The following is a 26441-nucleotide window of genomic DNA, read 5'->3' on the forward strand; positions in this document are numbered from 1 at the left end:
AAAGTCTGGAATTAACAGGTAGACTAAGTAATGGTGACCATGACCCTACTATCAAATGTCGTAAGAAACCTACCATCCTTTCTGGTTTGGCCTACCTGTGACTCCTGACCTACAGCAATGTGGTTGATTCCGGATTTCCTTCTGAAATGACCTCGAACAAAAGACTCAGTTCAAGGGCAGTTTAAATGGGCAGAAAAAATGCTGACATTGCCAGTGCTGCTCACATCCTATAAAAGAAAAAAAGATTAAAATTATGCATCATTGCAATATATTTTCTCACTTACCTAAGATGTTAAAGAATACAGAGACCCGTTTCACATGAAGGGGTGTAAACAATATCTTGATCAACTTACCTCTTATGCTAACTGGATCAGTAATAGCTCCACACCCCCCACCAACCCAACCTCCACCCCCGGCACCTTCCCCTGCAACCGCAGGAAATGTAAAACTTGCACCCACACCTCCACACTCACTTCCCTCCAAGGCCCCAAGGGATCCTTCCATATCCGCCACAAGTTCACCTGTACCTCCACACACATCATCTATTGCATCCGCTGCACCCGATGTGGCCTCCTCTATATTGGTGAGACAGGCCGCTTACTTGCGGAACGCTTCAGAGAACACCTCTGGGCCGCCCGAACCAACCAACCCAATCACCCCGTGGCTCAACACTTTAACTCCCCCTCCCACTCCACCGAGGACATGCAAGTCCTTGGACTCCTCCACCGGCAGAACACAACTACACGACGGCTGGAGGAGGAGCGCCTCATCTTCCGCCTGGGAACCCTCCAACCACAAGGTATGAATTCAGATTTCTCCAGTTTCCTCATTTCCCCTCCCCTCACCTTGTCTCAGTCGGTTCCCTCAACTCAGCACCGCCCTCCTAACCTGCAATCCTCTTCCTGACCTCTCCGCCCCCACCCCACTCCGGCCTATCACCCTCACCTTGACCTCCTTCCACCTATCCCACCTCCATCGCCCCTCCCCCTAGTCCCTCCTCCCTACCTTTTATCTCAGCCTGCTTGGCTCTCTCTCTCTTATTCCTGATGAAGGGCTTATGCTCGAAACGTCGAATTCTCTATTCCTGAGATGCTGCCTAACCTGCTGTGCTTTGACCAGCAACACATTTGCAATTCAGCTCAAATGCCAGACTTTTAAAAATTGAATACTGTGCATCCTAAATTGCTCTTGAGAATGTAGTTGTGAATGCCTTTGTGTGGTGTAGATACATCCACAGTGATAGGGAGAGAATTCCAGCATTTTGAAGAAATGGTGTGTAACTTTAAGGGGGACTTGCAGCTAGCGATGTCCGTAGTAGAGGTCGCAACTTTGGAATCTGCCTTTGGAGGTGCATTGGTGAGCTACTGCAGAGCATTTTGTAGATGCTATACACACTGATCATTTGGTGCTGCTGCGGAGTGAATGTGGCAGTTCTTCGATGATGATCCAGTCAAGAGGGCTGCTAGGTTCTGAATGGAGACCAGCTTCTTGAGTGATTTTCAAGCTGCACTCAACCAGGCAAATGGAGAAAATTCAGTCACATTCCTGATTTATACCTTGAATACAGTGGCCATTGGCCAATCAGGAGGTGAGATACTCACTGCAGATTTTCCAGCTTCTGACCTGCTTTTTATAGCCATGATATTTATATGGCAGGTCCGGTTCAGTTTCTGGTCAGTGGTAAACCCCGCCCCCCCCAAGATGTTAATAGTGAGGGATTTGATGATGAATCACTATCCATCCATAAGTCACCTCAGCTGTTTTCTCGGTAATGTTCTATACTAATTTACACCCTGCAAATCAATCTAACTTGTTTGATGTCATCATTTGTCTCATTGATATTGACCTTTGTTGTATCCCAGCTACTGGTCTTATGTTACTGATCCCCATTTCAGGCTTTACATTATTCCTTTTCCTTTCAAGAGTGTTGCGAGGAAATAAATTGTGCAGTTCCTTATTTCCTACGAATCTTAGAACTCTGGAGTTCCAAACTGTCCTCAATTCTTTCATCCTCCCTTCCTTCCTGCAGTCTTTAAATCTTTATGATCAAACTTAGTGTCATCTCATTTTTGCTTTCCAATGTATCTTTCTGCTTTCTACCTCCTGTTGTTAGTCTTACTCAAGTGACTTCATTGCATCTTAAATTATTGGTCGTATTAGGTTTATCAAGGGAATGTTTAAGCTTTCTGTAATTAGCATATGTGCTTGAACTCTGACCTGGGTATATGTACGTGAATCATTTAATATGGCAAGGTGAGTTGAGAAAGCTGTTTGAAAATACAAATGGAACACGTGGTTTCAACAATAGAAAAAATTGAATATAAAGGCAAAGTAGTTATCTAAAAATATTATTTTAAAAGAAGTGGTTTGGCCTCAGCTGGCGTATTGTGTTTACTTTTGGGCACCCCAATTCATGAAAGATTTCAAGAATTGAAATAGGGGAAGGTACAAACGAGATCCACAGGAATGGGCTATAGATAAGGAATTTCCATTACGTGGAAATAATGGAGAAGTGAGTTTCATGTTTGTTAGAGCGCAGAAGGTGAAGAGTGCATTTGATAGAGGTGATCAAAGTCATGAATAGTTTTGATAGTCATTAAGGAAAAATTGTTTCCAGTGACAAAGAGGAGGTACTGTGAGGATACAAATCAGAAGTAATTGGTAAAAACAAAGTGCAAAGCTGACGTGAGGAGACTAGTTTTTATTTAACATTGCTCTGGGATACTCTGCCAGAAAGGGTGATTCAAAAAGAGAGTTGACTTAACAAAGAAGAGTAGCAGGACAGTGGGGAAAAAAAAACAGGAGAGTGAGACTCATTTGAGTGAGTTCTACCAGAGAGATGACAATAGCAAGATGGGTCAAATGGCCTTTGAATCAATTATGTAATGATTCTGAATAAACTATGGAAAATATTTCATGTCTTTTTCACAACTTGTTCATTAGCACTGTCCTGTCATTCACATTAATAGCAGATCATTGAGCACCATCATTAGAATTTCCCAAGTCATTTACTACTGTTCCTGCTGCTAATAAAGTTGTTGTTTGGAGAGGTTCTTACAAATCTATTTAGCCCTGAGATGTAATGATCTCCGTGGTGCTGTTGCAGAATTTCCCTTCCATTAAATTATTCTGATTTAGGAATTCATGTCAGAAATAAAGTAATAACCTTTAACCACCTTGTCCATTATTTAACTTTTTGTAATCACATAAAAGTTAAGATTATCCTTCATGCCCTGTCCAGTATTTATTCCCCAGCAACAACACTAAAACAGGTTGCTGGGCCATAATTATATTATTAATTGTGGAAATTGAGTGCCAGTTGGCTGCTGCATTTCTCCAATACAAACATTACTACCCTTCAAAACAGTACTGCATGAATTATAAAACACTTCGAGATATCCTGCAATTCTGAAAGCTCTGTACCAATGCAAATTAAAACACCATCATTTGCTGCAATCTTGAATTTGAGATGCACATGAATTAATGAGACTGTAGATGTAAACCTTTTAAGCGATTACCCTAAAACTCTGAGATGAGAACTGAAAAAAAATGCACTGGGTAATACAATAGATAACAATAGAGAGGAGATAAATAATTTCACTTCAGTATTTACCACGGAAATAGGATGGGTAGCTATGATATTGTATGATCGGATAAGTAATGAGACCAATGCATTTACAATAGAAAAGGGATCTATTGAATAAACTGAACAAACTCGAGAATATACTCCTGGGCTGGATTTGATTGCATTCTCACATTTGAAAAGAAACTGGGGTAGAGATAGCAGAGGTATTGCTGCATTATTTAAAGATGCATTAAAAAGGCACAGTGCCAGAGGATTGGTAGTTAGCTCATGTAATATCTACATTGAAGAATGGAAATATAACAAGTTCAGGAAATTACAGGTCAGTCAACTTAAATTTTTCCAATACGTGTGGATGGCAGGTGGTAAGAATGGGAAACATTTCTGGTCAGCTCTGTGATGAAAAGAACGTGGGAGTTTCTAATATCGTTATCCATTTTTTTAAGTTGCAGCATGCATGAAAAGGTATATGTTACCACTGCAAGGGGTGACCAAAGTGTGCACTTTTGTTAGCCATGCTAAAGAAGAATAACATTATCGGGACAGGACAGCTGCAGGGTGATAGCATGAGTTCTTTAAAATTATAGAAGGTGGATGCAGAGGAAATATTTCCACTTGACGGGAAGAACATATCAGAGACATTTAATATCAGATAGTCACCAACAAATCAAATAGGGAATTCGAAAAATTATTATTTTCTCAAAGGTTGGTGAGATGTGGTACTCGCTACCATAGGACGTGGTTCAAGTGATTGACATTTCACTTAAGGAGCAACTAACCAAATGTGTGAGCAAGAAATGAATAGAGTGTTGTGTTGATAAATGTAAATAAGGAAGGACTGGAGCAGACAATTGAAGCATAAATTCCAGCATGGGCTCGTTAGATTGAATGGCCTGCTTCTGTGTGGTATGTCCTCCTCTGTAATTTGTTTCTAAGTCTCCATGCATCACACCATGCAAGAAAGATGAAAAAAAGCTGTGACACCCCTGCCTTTGGCAAAATGTACAACTGCTTGCGTGAATAAATTCCAGCAGACATCTGCTCAGTTTGGGAGATTGGCCAACAAAGTATAGTAGAGATACTATAGGGATGAGCAACACGCTCTTGTATCAGCGTGTGCGAATGTACAGTAACGACAAAAGTTTATAGACTCAGTGGAAGGAGAGGAGTGCTGGCACTTTTTCAGTCTTGTTACCCTTCAATTTCAAAACTGTCGTCCAAATGATCTTGAATATGGCTAATACTGTTCCCACAGAATCTTTACATCAGAAAAAGAGGGGATTTCATTGCAGTTTTTACAATGGCAAAATAATTTGTTGGAATGAATATGGACAAGTTGTTTTCTAGGGTTAGGGTGTGACAAAAACGATGGGGAGGAGAACACTAACTGCCCTATCAACTATGACCTACTTTAGTAACACAATTTAAAATTGTCACTCAAAGTTGAGGAGAAATGTCTATGTGCAGCATGATATATAACAACAAAGGGTGATTGATCTAGGTGCTATTCTACTGGATGGCAAAAATGGACTGACATTTAAAGTGTGTGGAGATATAAGATATGGGGAGAGAATAGGTAATGGGGGATTAGCTTTGGAATGCTTTACTTTGTATGCAATTCATCAATTGGTCAGTACGTAGGTTTTATGGTGAAGTTAAGACTACCATTGCCACAGCAGACTGTGTGGGCCAGCTCATTGAGTATATTTAAAACTGCGGTAGATCAGTTAAGTGTCATGGGGATCAAGAGTTAATGGGAGGAAGCAGGAGAATGGGGTTGAGAAACTTATCAGCCAAGATTGAATGATGGAGCAGACTCGATGGGCTGAATTGTCTAATTTCTGCTCCTATGTCTTATCATTTATCAACGACTGGGTGAAATAACTTAATGAAAGAGCCATTAGTTGACATTACCTAATTGACTGTCAAAGTAATAGTGAAGCCAAAGGTGTTTAAGGTTATTTTTGTGTAAATGGCACAGCAGGCAAGACCAGGTTTGTGATCAAACCCACGTAACTCAGATGTTGCTGCTCATGTTGTGGTGCTTCACCGTGAGTTATGCGAAAGTGCCACTTTGCTGTCTGCTTCAACTCATTTTCTATTTCAGCCTCAGGACTCCTTTAATAGTATGTGTTAGTTATAGCCAGCAATTTCTCTAACACTGAAAAACTTAATGTAACATTACTATGAAGTCTCACTTCTTTGGCTTTTAATTACTAGAGAAATTTATAAATGTAGAAATTTGAATTTTTTATTTTATGATTTGTTCCCATTCTCAATCCATATTTTTCTTTTATTCCCTTTATATAGAGTCATAGAGATGTGCAGCATGGAAACAGACCCTTCGGTCCAACCTGTCCATGCCGACCAGATATCCCAACCCAATCTAGTCCCACCTGCCAGCACCCGGCCCATATCCCTCCAAGCCCTTCCTATTCATATGCCCATCCAAATGCCTCTTAAATGTTGCAATTGTATCAGCCTCCACCACATCTTCTGGCAGCTCATTCTATACTCGTACCACCCTCTATGTGAAAATGTTGCCCTTGAGATCTCTTTTATATCTTTCCCCTCTCACCCTAAACCTATGCCCTCTAGTTCTGGATTCCCCACCCCAGGGAAAAGACTTTGCCTATTTACCCTACCCATGCCCCTCATAATTTTGTAAACCTCTATAAGGTCACCCCTCAGCCTCCAACGCTTCAGGGAAAACAGTCCCAGCCTATTCAGCCTCTCCCTGTAGCTCAAATCCTCCAACTCTGGCAACATCCTTGTAAATCTTTTCCGAACCCTTTCAAGTTTCACAACATCTTTCCGATAGGAAAGAGACCAGAATTGCACGCAATATTCCAACAGTGGCCTAACCAATGTCCTGTACAGCCGCAACATGACCTCCCAACTCCTGTACTCAATACTCTGACCAATAAAAGAAAGCATACCAAACGCCGCCTTCACTATCCTATCTACCTGCAACTCCACTTTCAAGGAGCTATAAACCTGCACTCCAAGGGCTCTTTGTTCAGCAACACTCCCTAGGACTTTACCATTAAGTGTATAAAAGTCCTGCTAAAATGTGCTTTCCCAAAATGCAGCACCTCGCATTTATCTGAATTAAACTCCACCTGCCACTTCTCAGCCCATTGGCCCATCTAGCCAAGATCCTGTTGTAATCTGAGGTAACCCTCTTTGCTGTCCACTACACCTCCAATTTTGGTGTCATCTGCAAACTTACTAACTGTACCTCTTATGCAGTCTCTACATCAGATTTGACATTGAATACACACGCTATGTAATTCCTTTATGTCTTTGCGATGTTTATTTCAAAAACTTTCAATCTAGTTATTGAAACAGATATCCTATTTACTCCATTCACACTGGTCCCAGATTCTGGATTAGTGGTGCTGGAAGTGCACAGCAGTTCAGGCAGCATCTGAGGAGCAGTAAAATCGACCTTTCGGGCAAAAGCCCTTCTTCAAGGTCTCAGTTGCCCAGTTACTCTTCATTGTGACACTGTCAGTGCTCTCATACAGAAACTTGTTAACTCAAAACTTAAAAACTTGAAACATGTAAGCGAAGTCCAACTAAGAGCAGACACTGTTAAGTATTGCATTGCAGCAATTGTGATTTACTGTGCAGGAGAATGCTGCATTGGAAGTTAAACTGTTCCGGAAGGAAATCCCTATTATTTTCTCCCATTTCCCACTCTCTAGTTAAGCACAGTATCTCAAAATTGCATGCAGTTTTATTGAGCTTCTCACATATCAATATATCCGGTTGTAAGTGTGCTCGCTGAGCTGGTAGGTTTGTTCTCAGACAGTTCACCACCAAGCTAAGTAATATAATCAGTGAGCCTCCGATGAAGCGCTGGTGTTCTGTCCAGCTTTCTAGTTTTGTCTTGGCCTGTTGTGGTGGGTGATATCACTTCCAGTTCTTTCTCTGAGGTTCATAAATGGGGTCCAAATCAATATATTTGTTAATAGAGTTCCGGTTTGAATGCCAGACCTCTAGGAATTCCCGTGCATGTCTTTGTTTAGCCTGTCCCAGGATGGATGTATTGTCTCAGTTGATCTAGTGTCCCTCTTCATCTGTGTGCATGGATACTAATATCAAGTTGGTCATGCTATAGGAAGGACAGAAAGGGAGGCAAGAGAGGGGGAGTGCCAGTTTTGATAAACGATAGCATTACTGCTGCACTCAGGATAGTTCCTGAAATACATCCAAGGAAGTTATTTGGGTGGAATTGAGAAATAAGAAAGGGTTAATCACCTTATTGGGATTGTATTACAAGCTCCCTATTAGTCAGAGGGAAATTGAGAAACTAATTAGTCAGAATATTTCAGTTATCTGTAAAAATAATGGGGTGGTTATAGTAGGAGATTTCAACTTTTCAAACATAGACTGGGACTGCCATAGTGTTAAGGGTTTAGATGGAGAGGAATTTGTTAAGTGTGTACAAGACCATTTTCTGATTCAGTATATGGATGTACCTACTAGAGAAGGTGCAAAACTTGACCTACTCTTGGGAAATAAGGCAGGGCAGGTGACTGAGGTGTCAGTGGGGGAGCACTTTGGGACCAGTGACCATAATTCTATTAGTTTTAAAATAGTGATGGAAAAGGATAGACCAGATCGGAAAGTTGAAGTTCTATATTGGAGGAAGGCTAATTTTGACGTTGTACGGCATGAACTTTCAAATGTTGACGGGGGGCAGATGTTCGCAGGTAAAGGGACGGCTGGAAAATGGGAAGTCTTTCAAAATGAGATAATAAGAGTCCAGAGACATTAGATTCCTGTGATAGTGAAAGAAAAGACTGGTAGTTGTAGGGAATGCTGAATGACTAGAGAAATTCATCCCTGATGAAGGACTTATGCCCGAAACGTTGATTTTCCTGCTCCTCGGCTGCTGCCTGACCTGCTGTGCTTTTCCAGCACCACTCTAATCTTGACTCTGATCTCCAGTATCTGCAGTACTCCCTTTCACCAAGAGAAATTGAGGGTTTGGTTAAGAACAAGAAGGAAGCATATGTCAGGTATAGACAGGATAGATCAAGTGAATCCTGGGAAGAGTATAAAGGCAGTAGGAGTATACTTAAGCAGGAAATTAGGAGGGCAAAAAGGGGACATGTATTTGGAAAGGCAAGGACTGATTAGGGATAGACAACATGACTTTGTGCGTGGGAAATCATGTCTCTTAAACTTGATGGAGTTTTTTGAAGAAGTAACAAAGAGGATTGATGAGGACAGAGCGACGGACATGATCTATATGGACTTCAGTAAGTGTTCAACAAGGTTCCCCATGGGAGACTGGTGAGCAAGTTTAGATCTCATGGAATACAGGGAGAACTAGCCATTTGGATACAGAACTGGCTCAAAGGTAAAAGACAGGGTGGTGGTGGAAGGTTGTTTTTCAGACTGGAGGCCTGTGACCAGTGGAGTGCCACAAGGATCGGTGCTGGGTCCATTACTTTTCATCATTCATATAAATGATTGGGATGTGAGCTTATGAGGCACAGTTAGTAAGTTTGCAGACGACACCAAAATTGGAGGTGAGTGGACAGCGAAGAAGGTTGCCTCAGATTACAACAGGATCTTGATCAGATGGGCCAATGGGCGGACAAGTGGCAGATGGAGTTTAATTCAGATAAATGTGAGGTGCTGCATTTTGGGAAAGCAAATCTTAGCAGGACTTATACACTTAAATGGTAAGGTCCTAGGGAGTGTTGCTGAGCAAAGAGACCTTGGAGTGCAGGTTCATAGTTCCTTGAAAGTGGAGTCGCAGGTAGATAGGATAGTGAAGAAGTTGTTTGGTATGCTTTCCTGTATTGGTCAGAGTATTGAGTACAGGAGTTGGGACGTCATATTGCAGCTATACAGGGCATTGGTTAGGCCACTTTGGAATATTGTGTGCAATTCTGTTCTCCTTCCTATCGGAAAGATGTTGTTGTGAAACTTGAAAGGGTTCAGAAAAGACTTACAAGGATGTTGCCAGGATTGGAGGATTTGAGCTATAGGGAGAGGCTGAACAGGCTGGGGCTGTTTTCCCTGGAGTGTCGGAGGCTGTAGGGTGACCTTATGGAGGTTTACAAAATCATGAGGGACATAGATAGAATAAATAGACAAAGTCTTTTCCCTGGGGTCTGCGAGTCCAGAACTAGAGGACATAGGTTTAGGGTGAGAGGGAAAAGATATAAAAGAGACCTAGGGTCAACCATTTCACACAGAGGGTTGGTACATGGATGGAATGAGCTGCCAGATGAAGTGGTGGAGGCTGGTACAATAGCAACATTTAAGCAGCATTTGGATGGGAATATGAATAGGAAGGGTTCGGAGGGATATGGGCCGGGTGCTGGCAGGTGGGACGAGATTGGGTCGGCATGGACGGGTTGGACCGAAGGGTCCGTTTCTGTGCTGTACATCTCTATGACTCTGTCTTTTGGTGACTGGCCAAAATGTGATGAGATGAATTTGTGAAAGCAAGGGAAGAGTAACCATTGCTGGTTGAGTGGGAGGAGTGAGAAGCTGGTTGATCACCTACATGGGAGGACTAAAGAATGCGTATGGAAATGCACATCGCTTAAAGGTAGTAGAAGAAAATAGGCACAAAATAATATGAAAAACAAGTGGGAAATAGTTTTTTTTTGTATGAGGAAGTTACTGCAGATGTTGGAATTTGTACTGAAAGCAAAATATGCTGGAGATCACAGCGGGTCAGGCAGCATCCATAGAGAGATTAGAAGCGTTAGATTCCTTTCTCTCCATCGATGCTGCCTGACCTGCTGTGATTTCCAGCATTTTTTTATTTTCAAAATAGTTTTTTTGTGCTGTATTCATGTATTACATTTTAGGGCTTCTTGGAATAATTTGTATAACTGCAATTGGTAAAACTGTAAAATGGATCTGTTAAAGTTGTGACTTCTTTTTATTTCAATGATAATCCAATTAAAAAGTAAATTTTTGTAAAATTGTTGATACCCAATCTTGATTTCCTGTTTGTAGTTTAAAGTGTATAATCCCTGCTTGTTTTGTAGCATCTGGTCACTTTGCATACTATTGATGCGGATGCCCCAGAGTTGAGCCATATTTTGTGTTGGGCGCCTACAGATCCACCCACTGCCCTCTCTTACTTTTCGAGTTTGTATCCACCACATCCACTGACTGCACAGTATGCTGTAAAAGTGCTGCGTTCATTTCCTCCGGTAAGATGCGAATACTTTATGAATTAACTGCTCAGAGAATGTAGCTTTGAATGTATTAGAAGTCTTGCATATTACACACTCTTCCAGGAATGACCGTACGCGTGACCTGTCGCAGGAACGGCCGCGCACGTGACCTGTCGCAGGAACGGCCGCGCACGTGACCTGTCGCAGGAACGGCCGCGCACGTGACCTGTCGCAGGAACGGCCGCGCACGTGTCCTGTCGCAGTTTTTCAGGTCATTCTCATTATAATCGAGGTGTTTTATTCCAATTCACCACAGGAGAAAAGTTGGTGATTTTTTTTGGACAATTGGCATTCTGATAACCATAATTTGTTGCTTTGCTGCGAATTAGCTGAATCAGCAAGTGTGGCATTTAAGTTTGTTTTTTATAGATTGCGTCTTAAATGATTGTTTCAGTTCAATACAGTTAATACAATCTAGGAGTAAGTATTTCTACATTAATTTCACTTACTATTAAAACTGTGGCTATCCATACTGCGATTCTGTTGAACCAGCTGTTAGTCTGAGAGTTGCATCTTGTCACTGAGTCTTTACAAGCAGATTATAGTAGTTGCAGACTCCTTTCTTTTATTGCCAGTGTACCCCTCTTCCCCTCTCCTCCACACGTGCATCATCAGACATACTGACAGTTGTCATATTGTGACATGCTATTTGGGGTATGCTGATGCCTAACCTGAGGAGCTTATTACTGAGAAGAGCAGCTGTGGACATTCCGAGTTTGTGCAGCTCCGTCTGTTTGTGGGGTATATATTTTGACTGACCATGCAATGCATTGAACTCTTTATTTGCCCAAACAGGATGCAATTCTGTTCTACATTCCGCAAATTGTTCAAGCTCTCCGATACGACAAGGTAAGGAATTAACTCACTTTATTTTCTTAAAGACAGGCAAGAAAGTGTTTTGCTACTTCACACTGTTATTTGATTTGCTGTTTACTGAGTTTAAACATTCAGAAATTCATGAAATTGCTTTGCCGTATTTTACTTAGAAAGAATGACTTTTCCCTTCTGTTGCTAAGACTTTTGCGTTTCTCCAAACCTGCTTCTGAAGCAACAGAGTTGATTTATTTGCATTTGTTTCTGAAAAAATAATTGTCACTAGGGTATGATCCAAAAGCAGGATTCTTCATCTCGCTTAAATTGTCCACCAATCCTTTCTTGTGTTCATGTTATAGAAATCTCATGGAACCTACGTGTGGAGTTTGCACATTCTCCCTGTGTCTGCGTGGGTTTCCTCCCAGTGCTCCGGTTTCCTCCCACAATCCATAGACGTGCAGGTCAGGTGAATTGGCCATGCTAAATTGCCCACAGTGTTAGGTGTGTTAGTCAGGGGTAAATATAGGGTAGGGGAATGGGTTTGGATGGGTTGCTCTTCGGCGGGTCGGTGTGGACTTGTTGGGCCGAAGGGCCTGTTTCCACACTGTAGGGAATCTAAAAAAAAATTGAATCCTTCGCAACAGTGGACAGGCTTTGTTGAAAATAGGACTTCAGAATAGGAGGAGATGATTTGCCTCGTTCCTTGTTTTAATTAGCTCATGGTTAAAGTGGTTTTGATCTCAGCTCCACTTTATATGCTTCTCACAACCCCTTCCTTCCCTGTCCAACTACATCTGTTTAACTCCGTCTTGAATTGATATAAAGACACTGCTCCCACTACGTTCTGGGGAAGAGAATTCCACGCTCTAACAACTTGGCAAGTGAAAAAGAAATTCTCCTCATCACTATCCTAAAAGGAGACCTGTTTTTCTTAAACTGTGTCTCCTAGTTTGTCTCCCCAGCCAAAGGAAATATCCTCCAGGCATCCACGCTATCCAGACCCTGCAAGATCTTGTTTGTATCAATAAGATCACCTCTCATTCTTCTAAACTAAATCAAGTTGCACCCCAAATCCTGGGAAGACTTGCTTTGGAGCATACATTCTCACTTATACTTCCTGTATTGAAATCTCGAGCTTTCAGAGCGCTGCTCCTTCATCGGGTGACGTGACTTTGTGATTTCAAATAAATCTGTTGGATTCTAACCTGGTGCCATGTGACTTCTGACTTTGTCCTTTTTACTATGAACGTTGATATCTGGTCTTGCTTATATATGTTAAAGAATCATTGCATCTTCTGCAAAGTAACTCCTTCTGCCATGAGATCTGCTGGTATGGTGTACCGTTACATGTCCACTTAGCTTGTCTTAAGCTACTCTGTGACATCTGGCATTCAGCTATACCCAGGTCAATCCCTTTTTCTATGCTCCACCTTGTCTCCTAGAAAAGATCCTTGGAGTTTCTGTCTCTGGAACAAGTATGCTTTTGCACTATTATGCCAGTTGGTAGAACTACAAATACTACTTACCTCTAGATATTAAATTTTCATGTGTTCGATCTATTAACCCACTGTTTGTCTTATAAATGTGTTCCAGATGGGATATGTGAGAGAGTACATCTTATGCGCAGCAGCCAAGTCTCAGCTTTTAGGTCATCAGTTTATTTGGAACATGAAAACCAACATATACACAGATGAAGAAGGCAATCATAAGGACCGTAAGTATTTAGACCACTGTATTGTACGAAGGACGATATGTGGATTCATTGCCACATTCCTTCTCCAACTGTGTAGTTGATGTTCTCTGGTTGGTTCTGCCTGTGCTTGGGGTTGAGTGTCATTCATGTGGCCAGGATTTACTACCCATTCCTCCTTCCTTTGAGAAGGTGATAGTAGTTTTTTGTGATTGAGCTACAGGTAAATCCATATTAAATGAAAGATAGCTGACCTATTTAAACAAAAGTGAGATATTGCATATGCCAGAGATCAAAAATAAAAACACAAGGTGCAGGAGAAGCTCAGCAGGTCTGTGGAAAGAGAAACCGAGTTAACTTTTTGAGTCCAATGTGACTCCTCTACAGAACTGAAAAATAAATTCTGTTCCTCTCTCTGGAGGTGCTGCCAGACCTCCTGAATTTCTCCAGCACTTTCTGGTTTCACTTCTGAAGTATTTGTTGTAGGCTTGTTTTGCTTTCTTGACCGAAAGGATCGCACAGTAAGAAGTCTCGAGCTTTCAGATTTCCTTGAACCGTAGCAAATAAAATAAACGCCACATTGAATAAGTTGCAGCATTTATTCGAAGCTACAAAAACGTTTCCTGTTAACTTCTAAAACAACTGAGAACCCCTCCAAAATTATGTTTTATCCCATCTCTTAAGTGTGGACACTTGACTCTCCAGGAACCAGTCAAAGGTAATTCCTGGCTCCCAACGGCTGCGTCCATTCTTTTCCTTTTCCAGATGGATGACTCCTAATCCCAGAACTGATTTTTCACAGTCTGACATTTTCCACCTTCAGCCAAAGCTAGGCAAATCTTCGAACCTTATTTAAATCTTCATGCCTTCACTCTCTCCAAATTTGAGTATGAACATTTCACTTGGTGATCAACACCTTCTTGTAGAGTGACCTGTTTGTGAGATTCAGCGATTCAGATATTTCAGGAAAATGTTTAACCCAAACCTGCAATGGTTTCCAATGCTCCCCTCCCCCCACCAAAATAAAGCCAATTTCAATCTACTTTGTATTCAGGCTATCTTCTAGATCTCCAGCTTTGTTCTGTTTTGGAATTAAATAGGTCAAAGTATAAGTGTTTATACAATCTGATATTTCTAATATATCCTTGGGGCTTGGAGACTAACAGTCTATACACCATCAGTACAACTGCCATTATTCACAGGTTGGAAAATCTAGCTTCGTCTTCCTATTAAAGCCACCATGGCCCTCCCTTTCACCCTTAGTAATCAAGTCAATGAGACTTGTTGCCAGGTAGATGTTTGAGCCGGTTGCATAACATCTTTTCTTGTCATTATTCATAAAAACATTTGAATCCTAATACTATTTTATAAAGCAAGATACTGGAGTAACAGCCAGAGACAGAATTAAATTGCATACCTCAAGTCCTATGATGTTTCTTCAAATACTCAAACATTTATGCCAACTAAATCCATCAAAGATTAAAGCTGTGTCCAATCAGCCTGATGGTACAAGTCTTGATCTGTTTGTTTTTTGGAATGATCTGTTCTGGTATTACACTTTCATAAGGGTTTGCAAATCTGGGGCCAAGTGAAAACCTTGATGTCTTGTTGTCTTTCAGATGCACACTTGCTCTCATTCATATCTGAAATGCACTACTTTGTCAGTTGTCTGAAAGGACTTGTTATGTAAAAATGCTAAGGAAATGAGCTTTTTGTCTAATGGACTATATGGAGTTCTTAAAGGTCAAGGGCATAATGCCAATTGATCAGATCATCAACTTGATTCAGTATTGGCACAAGCACAGATTGTTTTCGACCAGCTGAGTAACTTATTGGGCGCAAGGTGTTGCTGGACAAGCTTGTTGCATTTAGAATGGTCGGCTATCCAGTTCTATGGGTGATTAGCTGCATGATATTATTCTAAAATCTCCATTATAATGTCTGGGTGGGGTGGGAAAATGAAGACAAAGCAAAGTACTTGAAACTGAAAGGGTGTGTTCACCATAGACCACCCCAAAAACTGGTGAGCAGGTTGAAGAATGATGTTTGACTGTATCTTGGGAAAAAATGGTGGTTGGGTGTTTCTTTAATGGGTGTATGATGCCAGCAGCTCTTTGCGAGAGAGGAGAGATCAAAGTAAAGAACGATGTCAATGGGTTTATGTTTGTGATGTAATCCTGCCCTATATAAATTATATAGTTTACTAACTCTGGTAAATCCCATTCTCACTTCAGGTTGGAACAAGTCCCATTTTAATGCTGAACTGGCATATTTCTTAATGTGAAAGCAACTGGGTGTTTCTTTGTTTTGTTGGCAGCTGATATCGGTGAGCTACTGGAGCAACTGATTGAAGAAATCACTGGTTCATTATCAGGCCCAGCTAAAGACTTCTACCAACGAGAGTATGATTTCTTCAACAAGATCACTAATGTTTCTGCTATCATCAAGTAAGATGGTGAACTCTCAAAAACCCTTCTGATTATAGTTTGCAAATTGGTGTAATGAAGGTTGTATTGACCTTTCAGTCAACAGAGAGTACTTTGGTTGTACAAAGACTACTGGATTATTTTATCCATAGTTCATTTCCTGTCTAGGAGCACTGTCAGTATGGAGTTTGCAAGCGCTCCCCATGTGTTTCCTCCAGGTGCTCCAGTTTTCTCACACAGTCCAAAGATGTGCAGATTAGGGTGGATTGACAATGCTAAATTACAGTGTCCATGGATGTGCAGGCTATGTGGATTAGCCACAGGAAACGCAGAGTTATAGGGTAGGGGGTGGGTCTGGATCAGACTCAGATAATGTTCGGAGGGTTGGTGTAGACTCAATAGGCCGAATGGCCTACTTTCACACTGCAGGAATTCTATGTCAACAGGGTTTAAAAGGACACATCCCAACCTTGGCTAGCCCCCACCATCTTTCTGCAAATTCTTGATCTATTATTTGAATATTTTATCTATTTGGCTATATTTAATGCACTTGCGAAGGACCAAGCCATTCAAATCAAATTCATATTCTTTTGTTTCACAAATGTAGTTTTTATGTTAAGTCACAAGCAAATGTTGGAACAAGATCAAGGGCATAATGCCAATTGACCAGATCATTGACTTGATTCAGTATTGGGCACAGGCACAGATTGTTGTCGGCCTGCTGGGTAACTTATAGGGCGCAGGGTATTGTTGAGGAGAAAGTGAGGACTGCAGATGCTGGAGATCAGAGCTGAAAATGTGTTGCTGGAAAAGCGCAGCAGGTTAGGCAGCATCCAAGGAACAGGAGAGTCGATGTTTCGGGCATGAGCCCTTCCTGAAGAAGGGCTCATGCCCGAAACGTCGATTCTCCTGCTCTTTGGACGCTGCCTGACCTGCTGCGCTTTTCTAGCAACACATTTTCAGCAGGGTATTGTTGAACAAGCTCGTTGCAGACTAGAATGGTTGGCTATCCAGTACCATACGTGATTAGGTGCCAAGCACATGAACCAGAAGATGGAACCATTCACTTTTCACCCCTGTACTTGCTCAGCACCTTGATTTTAAAATTTTCATCCTTATCTTTGAACATCACTATGGCCTGGTTTGCCCTCTCCCCATCTCTGGGCAGATTACTCAACACCACGACCCACCGAGATATCTGCAATGTTCCAATTCATGCCTTTTTAGCTGCTTGATTTTAATTGCTTCACCACTATTGTCCATGTGTTCAGCTACCAAGGGCCCTAGCTCTGGAATTCTTTCCCTAAACCACTTGGTCTCTTTTCTCCGTTAAGATGCTCCTTAAAACTTGTTTCTTTGATTAGCTTTCGGTCCCCCAATGTCCAAATGAGGCTCAGTGTCAAGGGTTGTTTGATGATACTTTTATGATATGCCTTCAGATGTTAGCCTGTAGCATACAAGCTTGTAGCATAGAACACACAAGAGCTAGAAGGTTGTGGTGATCTTACCTAGTGCATGAGTTTGGCTTCAGCTCGAGTATTGTGTCCAGTTCTGGATACCACACTTCAGGGAAGATGTGAAGGCATTAGAGACAGTGTAGAAATGATTTACAAGAACAGTTCCAGGCATGAAGAACCTGTTATTGGGAGAAGTGAGTGCTTTTTTGACACATCCAACTCAGCCAGTTACTGCCCTATCAGCTTCCTCTCGATCATCAGTAAAGTGATGGAAGATGTCATCAGTGCTATCAAGCAGCACCTGCTCAGTAGTGCCCAGTTTGAGTCCAGCCAGACCTGCTCAGCTCCTCCCCTCATTACAGCCTTGGTAATAAGGTTGCATCATGGAGCCCAAGCGAAACTGGATTTAGTCAGAATCAGGGCAATCTCACTGCTGGTTGGAGTCCTACCTGGCGTAGAGGAAGGTTGCTGTGATAGTTGGACGTTAGACATCTCTGCAGGAGTTCCTCATAGTAGGGTCCTTGACCGAACCACCTTCACCCGATTCAGTAACCACCCCTCTGTCAGAAGGTCAGGAGTGGGGGTGTTTGCTCATAACTGCACAGTGTTCAGCACTATTTATCACTCTCCAGGTACTGAAGTAGTCCATGCTCAATTGCAACAAGATCTGGACAATATTCAGACTTAGGCTGACAAACGGCAAGTAAAATTCACACTGCACAAGTGCCAGGCAATGACCATCTCCAACAAGTGAGAATCTGACCATCACCCCTTGACATTCAGTGATATCATCATCATTGTATTTTCCACTGTCAGCATCCTGGGGGTTGCCATTGATCAGAAAGTGAACTGGGCAAATCCTACAAATACTGTGGCAAAACAGCAGGTCAAAGGCTAGGAGTCCTGTGGTGAGTAACTCACCTCCTTACTCTCCAAAGCCTGTCCATCATCACATGGTCACATTAAGTTATATGGCACCCACAGTGATACAACATTAACTTGGTCATAGAAGACAGAGGGTAAATGAGGGATTGTTTTCTGACTGGAGGTCTATGGCCAGAGGTGCTGCACAGGGACCAGGACTGGGAGCTCTGGTGTTTGTAATATATATAAATGATTTGGATAAAAGTGTCGGTCGTCTGATTAGTAAGCTTGCAGAGGACATGAACATTTTAGTTAGATCACATTTGGAGTAGTGTGCGCCATTTTAGCTGCCATGGTAAAGGAAGAATGCAGAGGCTTTGGAGAGGGTGCAAAAGAGATTTACCAGGATGTTGCCTGGATTTGAGTGTGTTAGGTATAGGAGAGGTTGGACAAAATTTGATTGTATTCATGAGAGTATCAGAGGCTGAGGAGTGACCTGAAAGAAGTATATTAAATTGAGAGAGGCAAGGATTAGGTGGATATTCAGAGTCTTTTCCCCAGGATGGAAATGTCAAATATTAGAGGGCATAGGTTTAAGGTGAGAGGTGGCAAGTTTAAAAGAGATGTTCAAAGCCAGTTTTATTTTAACACAGGGTGGTAGAGCCTGGAAGGGGAGATTCCACAGGAGTTGATCAAAGCAGGTATGATAGCAACATTAGACAGGCATATAAACAGGCAGGGAATAGAGAGAAACAGACCATGTGCAGGCAGATGGGGTTAGTTTAGTATGGCATCATGGTCAGCACAGACATGATGGGCCATGGGGCCTGTTCCTGTGCAGTACTGTTCTATGTTTTATCTAAAAAGCACAAGCCTGGAGATTACTACCTACTTACCTGGATGAATGCAGTTCCAACATTACTCAAGAAGCTTGACACCACCCAGAACAAAGCACCCACTTGGTTGGCACAACACCCACTCCTTCCATCACCAACATTTCGTTGCAGCAGTGTATACCGTCTACAAGATGTCCTGCAGTAACTCGCCGAGGCTCCACAGAGAATACTTTCCAAACCCACAACCACTCTCCACGGGAAGGACAAAAAAGCATCGGATACTTAGGAACACCACCATCTTGAAGATTCCAGCCTCTCATCCCATTTCCTGTTCACTGTTCGACTGGCAGTAATGCATGAGCCTTAATCCACACCTTGTCTTGTTCACTTATCTCTGTGCTTGCTGACCTACATTTGGCTCCTCATCCAGCAATGCTTTCTTATCCTGTTTTCAAATCCCTTCATTGACCCATCTGTCCTTATCTCAGTAACTTTCTCCAGCCCTTCAGATCTCAGATTTCTGTGCTCCTGAGTCAGTTAGCAATCTCTGATTTTTTTTCCCCCCCCATCATCGGTGGCTGTCTCTTTAACTGCTTGGAGTAAATACGGTGAATTTTTCTCCCTCTCCTCTTCGCTTCTCTCTTCCTTTCACATATATTTTAAAACATACTTCTTTAACCACGCTCTTAATCATCAGTCCTCATAGCTTCCTACATATCACCCTTTCACTTTTATTCAGCTCAAGTGCAGGCAGATGGGACAAGTTTAGTTTGAGATTATGTTCAGCATGGGCTGGTTGGACCGAAGGGTCTGTTTCCATCTATATGATTATGAAGCAGTTTGGGATATTTTACTACATTTTGAGATGTTATATAAATTTGGGTTTTAGCACCAGTTTCCAGAAACACCTTATCCATCAGTCAAAAATTTTCCCATTTTTCTAACGTAAAATAAATGCTGACTAATACAATGTGATGGGACATTAGATAGAACAATGTTTGATTAACTATGATATTCTAACCAAGAAATATTTGTGATTTTGAAATGAAGAGTAGTCTTCTTAATTGTATGACTTTCAATGTAATTGTCAGTTGCTGAAATAATTCAAACATTATGTAGAAATTGAACTTTGTGCAGTAAAATTGGGGTATGGTATTTTAAGTGCTTGTTTTAAAACTGTCATGTCCACAGTGAAAGGAAATGACAAGCTTGCACATACAAAGTAGCTTGCAAGTTTTTAAGAAATGTTTTGAAATACTTTCTAAAGACAAAAAAAATGAAGGTAATGGAGAACTGATATTGGAATCCATGAGACAGGTTTTCTTGAAGTGGAGTAATTTGTTCACCTTGTTGACTTATGAAGTAATTGCCAGTTGATTCATTATGATTAGCTTGGCTCCATTATTATGCAGTTTTTAAAAATGGAACCATGTCCAAATCTCAAATTGGAAGTTAATGCTTTAACTCTCTTCTCAGTCATTATATTTGACCCTTCAGCACACATTCCCTCTTTGTGAATTAAGTTTTATAGATTATGTGCTTGCTTCAAGGAATTGCATATATTTGTCCCAGATTCCACCAATCAATTCTGTTCGATACCGCCACTACCCAAAATTAGAATGTGGCGTCTGACTATCAGTGGAGGTGCATGAGTCTCTGAAAGAAATAATCTTGCTTCAATTCACAGTTTTAGCTTTACTTACCTGACTAGCACTTTAGCTGTGCAGGAGTTCAAAGCTGAAAGGGTTTTCTGAAATTAAATTTGCCAAATAAATGCAGTCTTTTTCATTTCTCCTTCCATGGGATGTTGGCATCACTGTCAAGACCAACATTTATTGCCCATCCCAAATGATCCTTGTGTCTTGCCACGTGAGGTTGGCAGATTGTCTTTCATAAATGACATTTGTAGCTTTTAACAATTGTTTTGTGTTCACCATACCAAGATTAGCTGTCCATTCCACACTAATTCATAGAATTACGTTTCACCAATAGCTGCGGTGAGATTTGTCCCAATTGCAGTTATTCAGTCCTCTGAATTACTTGTCCAATGCTACAATATCTCTCTCACTCTCACGCGCGCGGGCTCGCTCTCTCGCTCTCTCGCTCTCACATGCACTGTCCCTTAATTACAAGTAAAGGATCTTTGCTAGGTCTTATCAGAAAAGCAGTTAAGTGAAAGAGCAATAGAATAACTCAGAATGCTTCCCTTCCTCCTCCAGGCCATATCCGAAAGGGGAAGAGAGGAAGAAAGCATGTCTGAAGGCCTTATCTGAGGTTAAAGTCCAGCCTGGTAAGAGAAACTGACCTTCTTGTGTCATTTCGAGCATGTCAAACAGCAGTGTAGTGATCAGAAGTCATTTTGTAAATGTTTCCATATCTTTAATTGTTTGCGATTTGAGAGTCTTTACTCTAGAAGACCTCATTGTTCCCCTCAGCTACTTTTTATGTTGAATCAAATGGGCCCTCCTATGGTACAGCGGTGGTGTCCCTACCTCTGAACCAGGAGGCCCAGATTCAAGCTGCACCCCCTCCAGAAGTGTGCAATAGAAACTCTGAACAGAATGATCGTGAAACATGTCTGCAATAATTAAGAGAAGAATGCTGAAACATTGGTCTGATTTCTTTTGGTTTCAGGTTGTTACCTTCCAAGTAATCCAGAAGCTATTGTTTTGGACATCGACTACAAGTCAGGAACTCCCATGCAGAGGTGCATTTGATTCAAAGTCTCGAATTCCTTTCAGCCACCCCCTTTACACACTTAATCCTGTGAATGGCTTTTTCATGTTTAATAATTAATAACATTATGAAATGTCTTAATTCCATTTTATTTTAATTCCCATCTTCCCTACAAATAGAGACTGAGCAAGTTTGCACTTAAAATAATATCTAGTTGTCTGCCGTTTAAATGCTTCGATTAATCATACACATCTGTTTCTTTATTTCTTGTTGCACAGTGCTGCAAAAGCTCCCTACCTGGCCAAGTTTAAAGTAAAACGGTGTGGAGTATCTGAATTGGAAAGGGAAGGTCAGTAAAAACATTTCATTTGTGGTGAAATCTGCTGTCATTAAAGATTTCTTGTTCCTCTCCAGTCAATCTAGTTACCAAGTTCAGATGGTCAGGAGATGTAATAGAAGGGTATATAGAGAAACAAGATTCTGTTTTCTTTTCTGGTGATCAGTTTGGAAATGGTTTACACGGAGACTTTAAACCACTATCCACTTTTTTTACTTCTCCTGGCATAATTCATCTTCTGAAACTTTCAAAGGCAATCAATTCTGAGTACTGTTTGGGATCCTTGTGCAAATAAAGCGTACATTATTTTTAAACATAGTAGTTAACACATTGAAAATGGATATCCACTGTACCTGAGCCCATAAACCCAATACAACCCCTGACATATCACTCCACAGCAGGTCAGGCAACATCCGAGGAGCAGGAGAATCGACATTTTGGGCATTAGTAACTCCTGATGACGGGTATTTTTTATGAAAATAAGGAGCTGTACTTTGTTTCACAGGAATGTCCCCCAAACTTCATGTTTATTAACTTAAGAATTCAATGCTATAAACAATTTTCACATCTTCAAATGACAAGATTGAAGGCTGGATTCTCTCCTTTGGGCAGACATGGTTGAGGGCCAGATGCCCATCAGGACACTGGGGAAGTTCCATATCAGTCCTTGAATTAAATCTAAAACAAGATAGTGCTAGAATTCTAGCACTGACCTAAGAAACAGTGGCTGTGCTATTGAATATTCACTCAATACTGCATTGCAGTTGTGCTCTACAGTTACCTGCTCAAAGATTGATGCGGATTGCTATTCTTTGTTCAGGGTAGGGGCAGTAGAAAATGTGTTTTAGTGGGTAGATTTCAAGAAAGATCTTATGGCAAATGCAAGTGTTCCTCAAATTTTAGCTCCCTGATACTAGGTGTTTAAACTAGTGATGATAACTGTTCTGTATAGCCAAAGAACGGTATAACTAAACATTTTTCAAGTTGGATAGTTTTTGAGATTACAAACACATTGCAAAATACCAATGAAGTGTTTCAATACTGTATAATTTGTCTTTGTTTTCCTTGTTATGCCTCAGTATCTGATCCTCTAAGTTGTAACAAGCCATTTTTAATTCTAAATGTGTTGTATAAAAGCAGGTTGTTTGCATGTCCAAATCACTCCATGGAATAAGCCTACCCAATCACTGTCAGTTCCTCCTTTTATTTAATAAATAAATGAAAAATGGCATTTGTGGAAACCACTATGCCATAGTCATAACTTCTCACTGTACTTAACATTAATGAATGCAAGCATCTGTAGTCCAGAGGAAACAAAAACATCATTTTGATGTATTGTCCATATACTCTATAAGTGAGGATTTGTGAGTAAATGCTGGGTGAGTATATGATTAGCTGGCTCATGTTTCTCTCCACAGTTGCTCAGTGAGTACATTCTTAGCCTAAAAGCAATGGTAGCTAGGCTACTGATGACTATAGGAGCATTTCTGCATCAAAAGGCAGCAATATCTAGAGAAGATAGTCAAAAGCTTTGGTGTATTCCAATCATCTTCAAATGTAAATGCTGAAGTAAATAAATATTGATACTTAATCAATGTTTGCTGATCTTCTGTATCATTTCTGTGCTTTAACCATATGAGTTAAACATTGAAGCGATATGCTATTACAGTGAAGAATAATGAATATGATTTCCAGGTCTTCGCTCCTGTTCTGACTACACTGATGACAGTACAGAGAATGAGGATTCTGAAAGGATATGTTGGCAGGCTGCCATTTTTAAAGTTGGTGATGACTGCAGACAGGTAAACCCTTCATTTCATTCCTGTAGTTGTATAGTGGTTTATAATTACTAACATTAACTTAGCAAGTCTGAAGTAATCCAAATAAAAACTGGTGAACATTTGGTGGGATCTGCCTACATTGGAGTATGAACTAATGTCCAACAAGAACCGAATCCAAGCAACTTCACGAGCATTATCAAACAAAATTTGACATTGAGCCAATTAGTGATATCAGGGCACGTGGCTCGATGTTTGACCTGACGGCGGGTTTTATTGAGTGTGTGAAAAGAGGAAAGCTCCACACAGTGAGTGTCATGGCTACCAATGGGACACAGATAATAATTAAGATTCTGCACGGGAGTGCTGAGGGGCTGGAGGAGCTGATTGTGATCGGGTGGGCTAATTCCATGAAGCGATTTGGAATTGAGATGGGACTTATAAAGTCGAGACTTTGCTTCAAGTAATTGTCATTTAGCGATTTTGGATATCTGTATACATAGTATGGCACAGTGTAAATCCATGCTTGCTCATTTGTTCTTAGAAACTGACATTTAAACTTGTAACTTTAGTTTTCCCACTTGCTCCAAATGGTTTGGATCTGGGGAACTATTAGAAAGTCATTTATACCAGGGAGCTTGTAACCATTGGGGGGTGCTGGAGATACTTTCTCCAACAGTGACGTGCGTGCTATACTAAAAGCAAGACATTGTTAGCCCAACTGCAGGTCAGCTGCACTTGCCATAATCTCAAACATTAGATGTCGGTATCTTGCAGTAATTAAAGGAAACCTGGCTGATTGAGATAATGGCCAGTGACCACACTAAACATGCAATCTGCTTTGATGGATAAAAATACTGAGCCTCAAATGAAGTCAAGGTTCAACTTCTGTTTTGCATGAAAACTGTACTTAGATAAGCGCATTTTTCTAACCCTAAGTATTTCTATTTTAGCAGTAACCATTTTCATGTTTGTTGTGAAACTTCTATGATAGTAATTGTGTGTTCTTATACCTGGAATATTTTTGTTAAAAGCTAGTTTTGAATGGTTAAATTGTTTGTGTTGCCTGGCTCTCAAAATGTATTCACTGTTTTTTTTTTGTCTCCGCAGGATATGTTAGCGTTACAGATTATTGGTCTTTTCAAGAACATTATTCAGCTTGTTGGTTTGGATCTCTTTGTCTTTCCATACAGAGTCGTGGCTACAGCACCAGGGGTATGTCTCGCATGGTAGAATGATATTGAAGCATGTTTCTATTTGTGTCTGTGATTGTTCAGAAAACCTACTGGGATCCAGTTACGTGCATATAAGTTAAAAATAGAGGGACAGCTAGACTCTCACTGTCTGAAGATCTAACCTTGAAACGCTGCCATTGTCAGAAAACTACACATTTCTGGAATTGATAACATGTTCAGTCAAGAATCAATTAGACCTCTGGTTAAATTTAGTCTAAATGCCAGCAAATTGAGAAATTCTCTCCATAAAGCCGTAAGAAATAGCACCAGGGATAGGCCATTCATCCTGCAAGCCCGCTCCACCATTCAATAGGATTCTGGCTGATCCGACATTCTCAATGTCAGACCCTTGCTTCAAATAATTTAGACTTTTAAAACAAAATACACACACTAGCTTTTCAGCAATTTCCTGTTTTTATTTAACAAACAGACCAAGTGTGCCAAAGCGCCAATATTTAGCAATGTGCACTAGTAATGGGCAGCTATGAAATCAGTGCATGTAAAATCATGTCTGGCTCAGCACTAATTTCCTGATGTGCCAGATAAGCAGATGAGACTAGATTTTGGCAACGGGTATTTGTAAAACCAACTGTCTGATGTTTACTATTTGGGTTATTGTCAGCTTATTACTTGGTGAATTAAGTCCTATACAGCGATGGAGCTATCAGATGTCAACTCATTATAAGTGGATTTTAAGTGTGACAGCAATTTAACTTTTCAGTGTGGAGTGATTGAATGCATCCCTGACTGCAAATCACGAGATCAGCTGGGCCGGCAGACTGATTTTGGAATGTACGATTACTTCAGAAACCAGTATGGAGATGAATCGACTTTAGCGTTTACAAAGGTAACGTCGGGACATCTCTGCAACAAGAAATATTGGCTGTAAATTGGAAGGGGCGATCAATGTTGTATTATTGCTGCAAAGTGTGTTCTTTTCTCCAATTGGAGAAGTTCAAGAAGTGACCTTACAGATTAGAAAGATGTAAAAATGTTTCCACATGCGGGAGAGTGCAAACCCAAACCACATAGGTGTATGAAATTCTGAAAAACAATCATTTATCCAGAAAGAGTGAAGAGTAGATGTGGTGTGTTGCATAAAAGCATTTAATAGGAGGCTAGGTAAATTCATGCGGGAGAAATGGACAGGAGACTATGCTGGAGGTTTAGTTGAAGTAAGGTAGAACGGGACTGTTTAGAGTGTCAACAGTGCCAGAGACCTGTTAATCCAAATGGCCCGTACCACTTCTGAATTCCATTAATATGACTATGCCTGTTTGACCCAGAGCTATTAGAAAGGTGCACTGTGGTGCACATTATTGCTATTGCTCACAACTCTGTAGATGATTTCATTTAGTTTAAGGTCACGCAATCATCTTCAATTGTGCCATTGGTGACCTCTCATCATAAGGCCAGAGAGGAGGTGTTTGCTTCATGATAGATGGCATTTACTCCCATTCATAAGTCTTCAGATATTAAAGTACTCAATTCCTACATTGAGCAAAACTGGGGCCCTAGGATGGTAA

General features: G+C 41.0%; 1 protein-coding gene across 3 annotated transcripts in view; it reads left to right on the plus strand.

Moving 5' to 3' along the window:
- The window catches only part of pi4kab (phosphatidylinositol 4-kinase, catalytic, alpha b), a 166941-nt gene that overhangs the window by 130841 nt on the left and 9659 nt on the right, over positions 1–26441 (plus strand). For all 3 annotated transcript variants that reach the window (XM_060843454.1, XM_060843455.1, XM_060843456.1), the window contains 10 exons: positions 10612–10779; positions 11599–11652; positions 13210–13330; positions 15624–15753; positions 21109–21179; positions 21524–21596; positions 21844–21914; positions 23598–23704; positions 24791–24895; positions 25637–25762. In XM_060843454.1, the coding sequence (XP_060699437.1) occupies positions 10612–10779; positions 11599–11652; positions 13210–13330; positions 15624–15753; positions 21109–21179; positions 21524–21596; positions 21844–21914; positions 23598–23704; positions 24791–24895; positions 25637–25762 (1026 nt within the window). The remainder of the gene's footprint in view (positions 1–10611; positions 10780–11598; positions 11653–13209; positions 13331–15623; positions 15754–21108; positions 21180–21523; positions 21597–21843; positions 21915–23597; positions 23705–24790; positions 24896–25636; positions 25763–26441) is intronic.

This window comes from Hemiscyllium ocellatum, chromosome 24, assembly GCF_020745735.1.
Source record: "Hemiscyllium ocellatum isolate sHemOce1 chromosome 24, sHemOce1.pat.X.cur, whole genome shotgun sequence".
Taxonomy (NCBI): Eukaryota; Metazoa; Chordata; class Chondrichthyes; order Orectolobiformes; family Hemiscylliidae; genus Hemiscyllium; species Hemiscyllium ocellatum.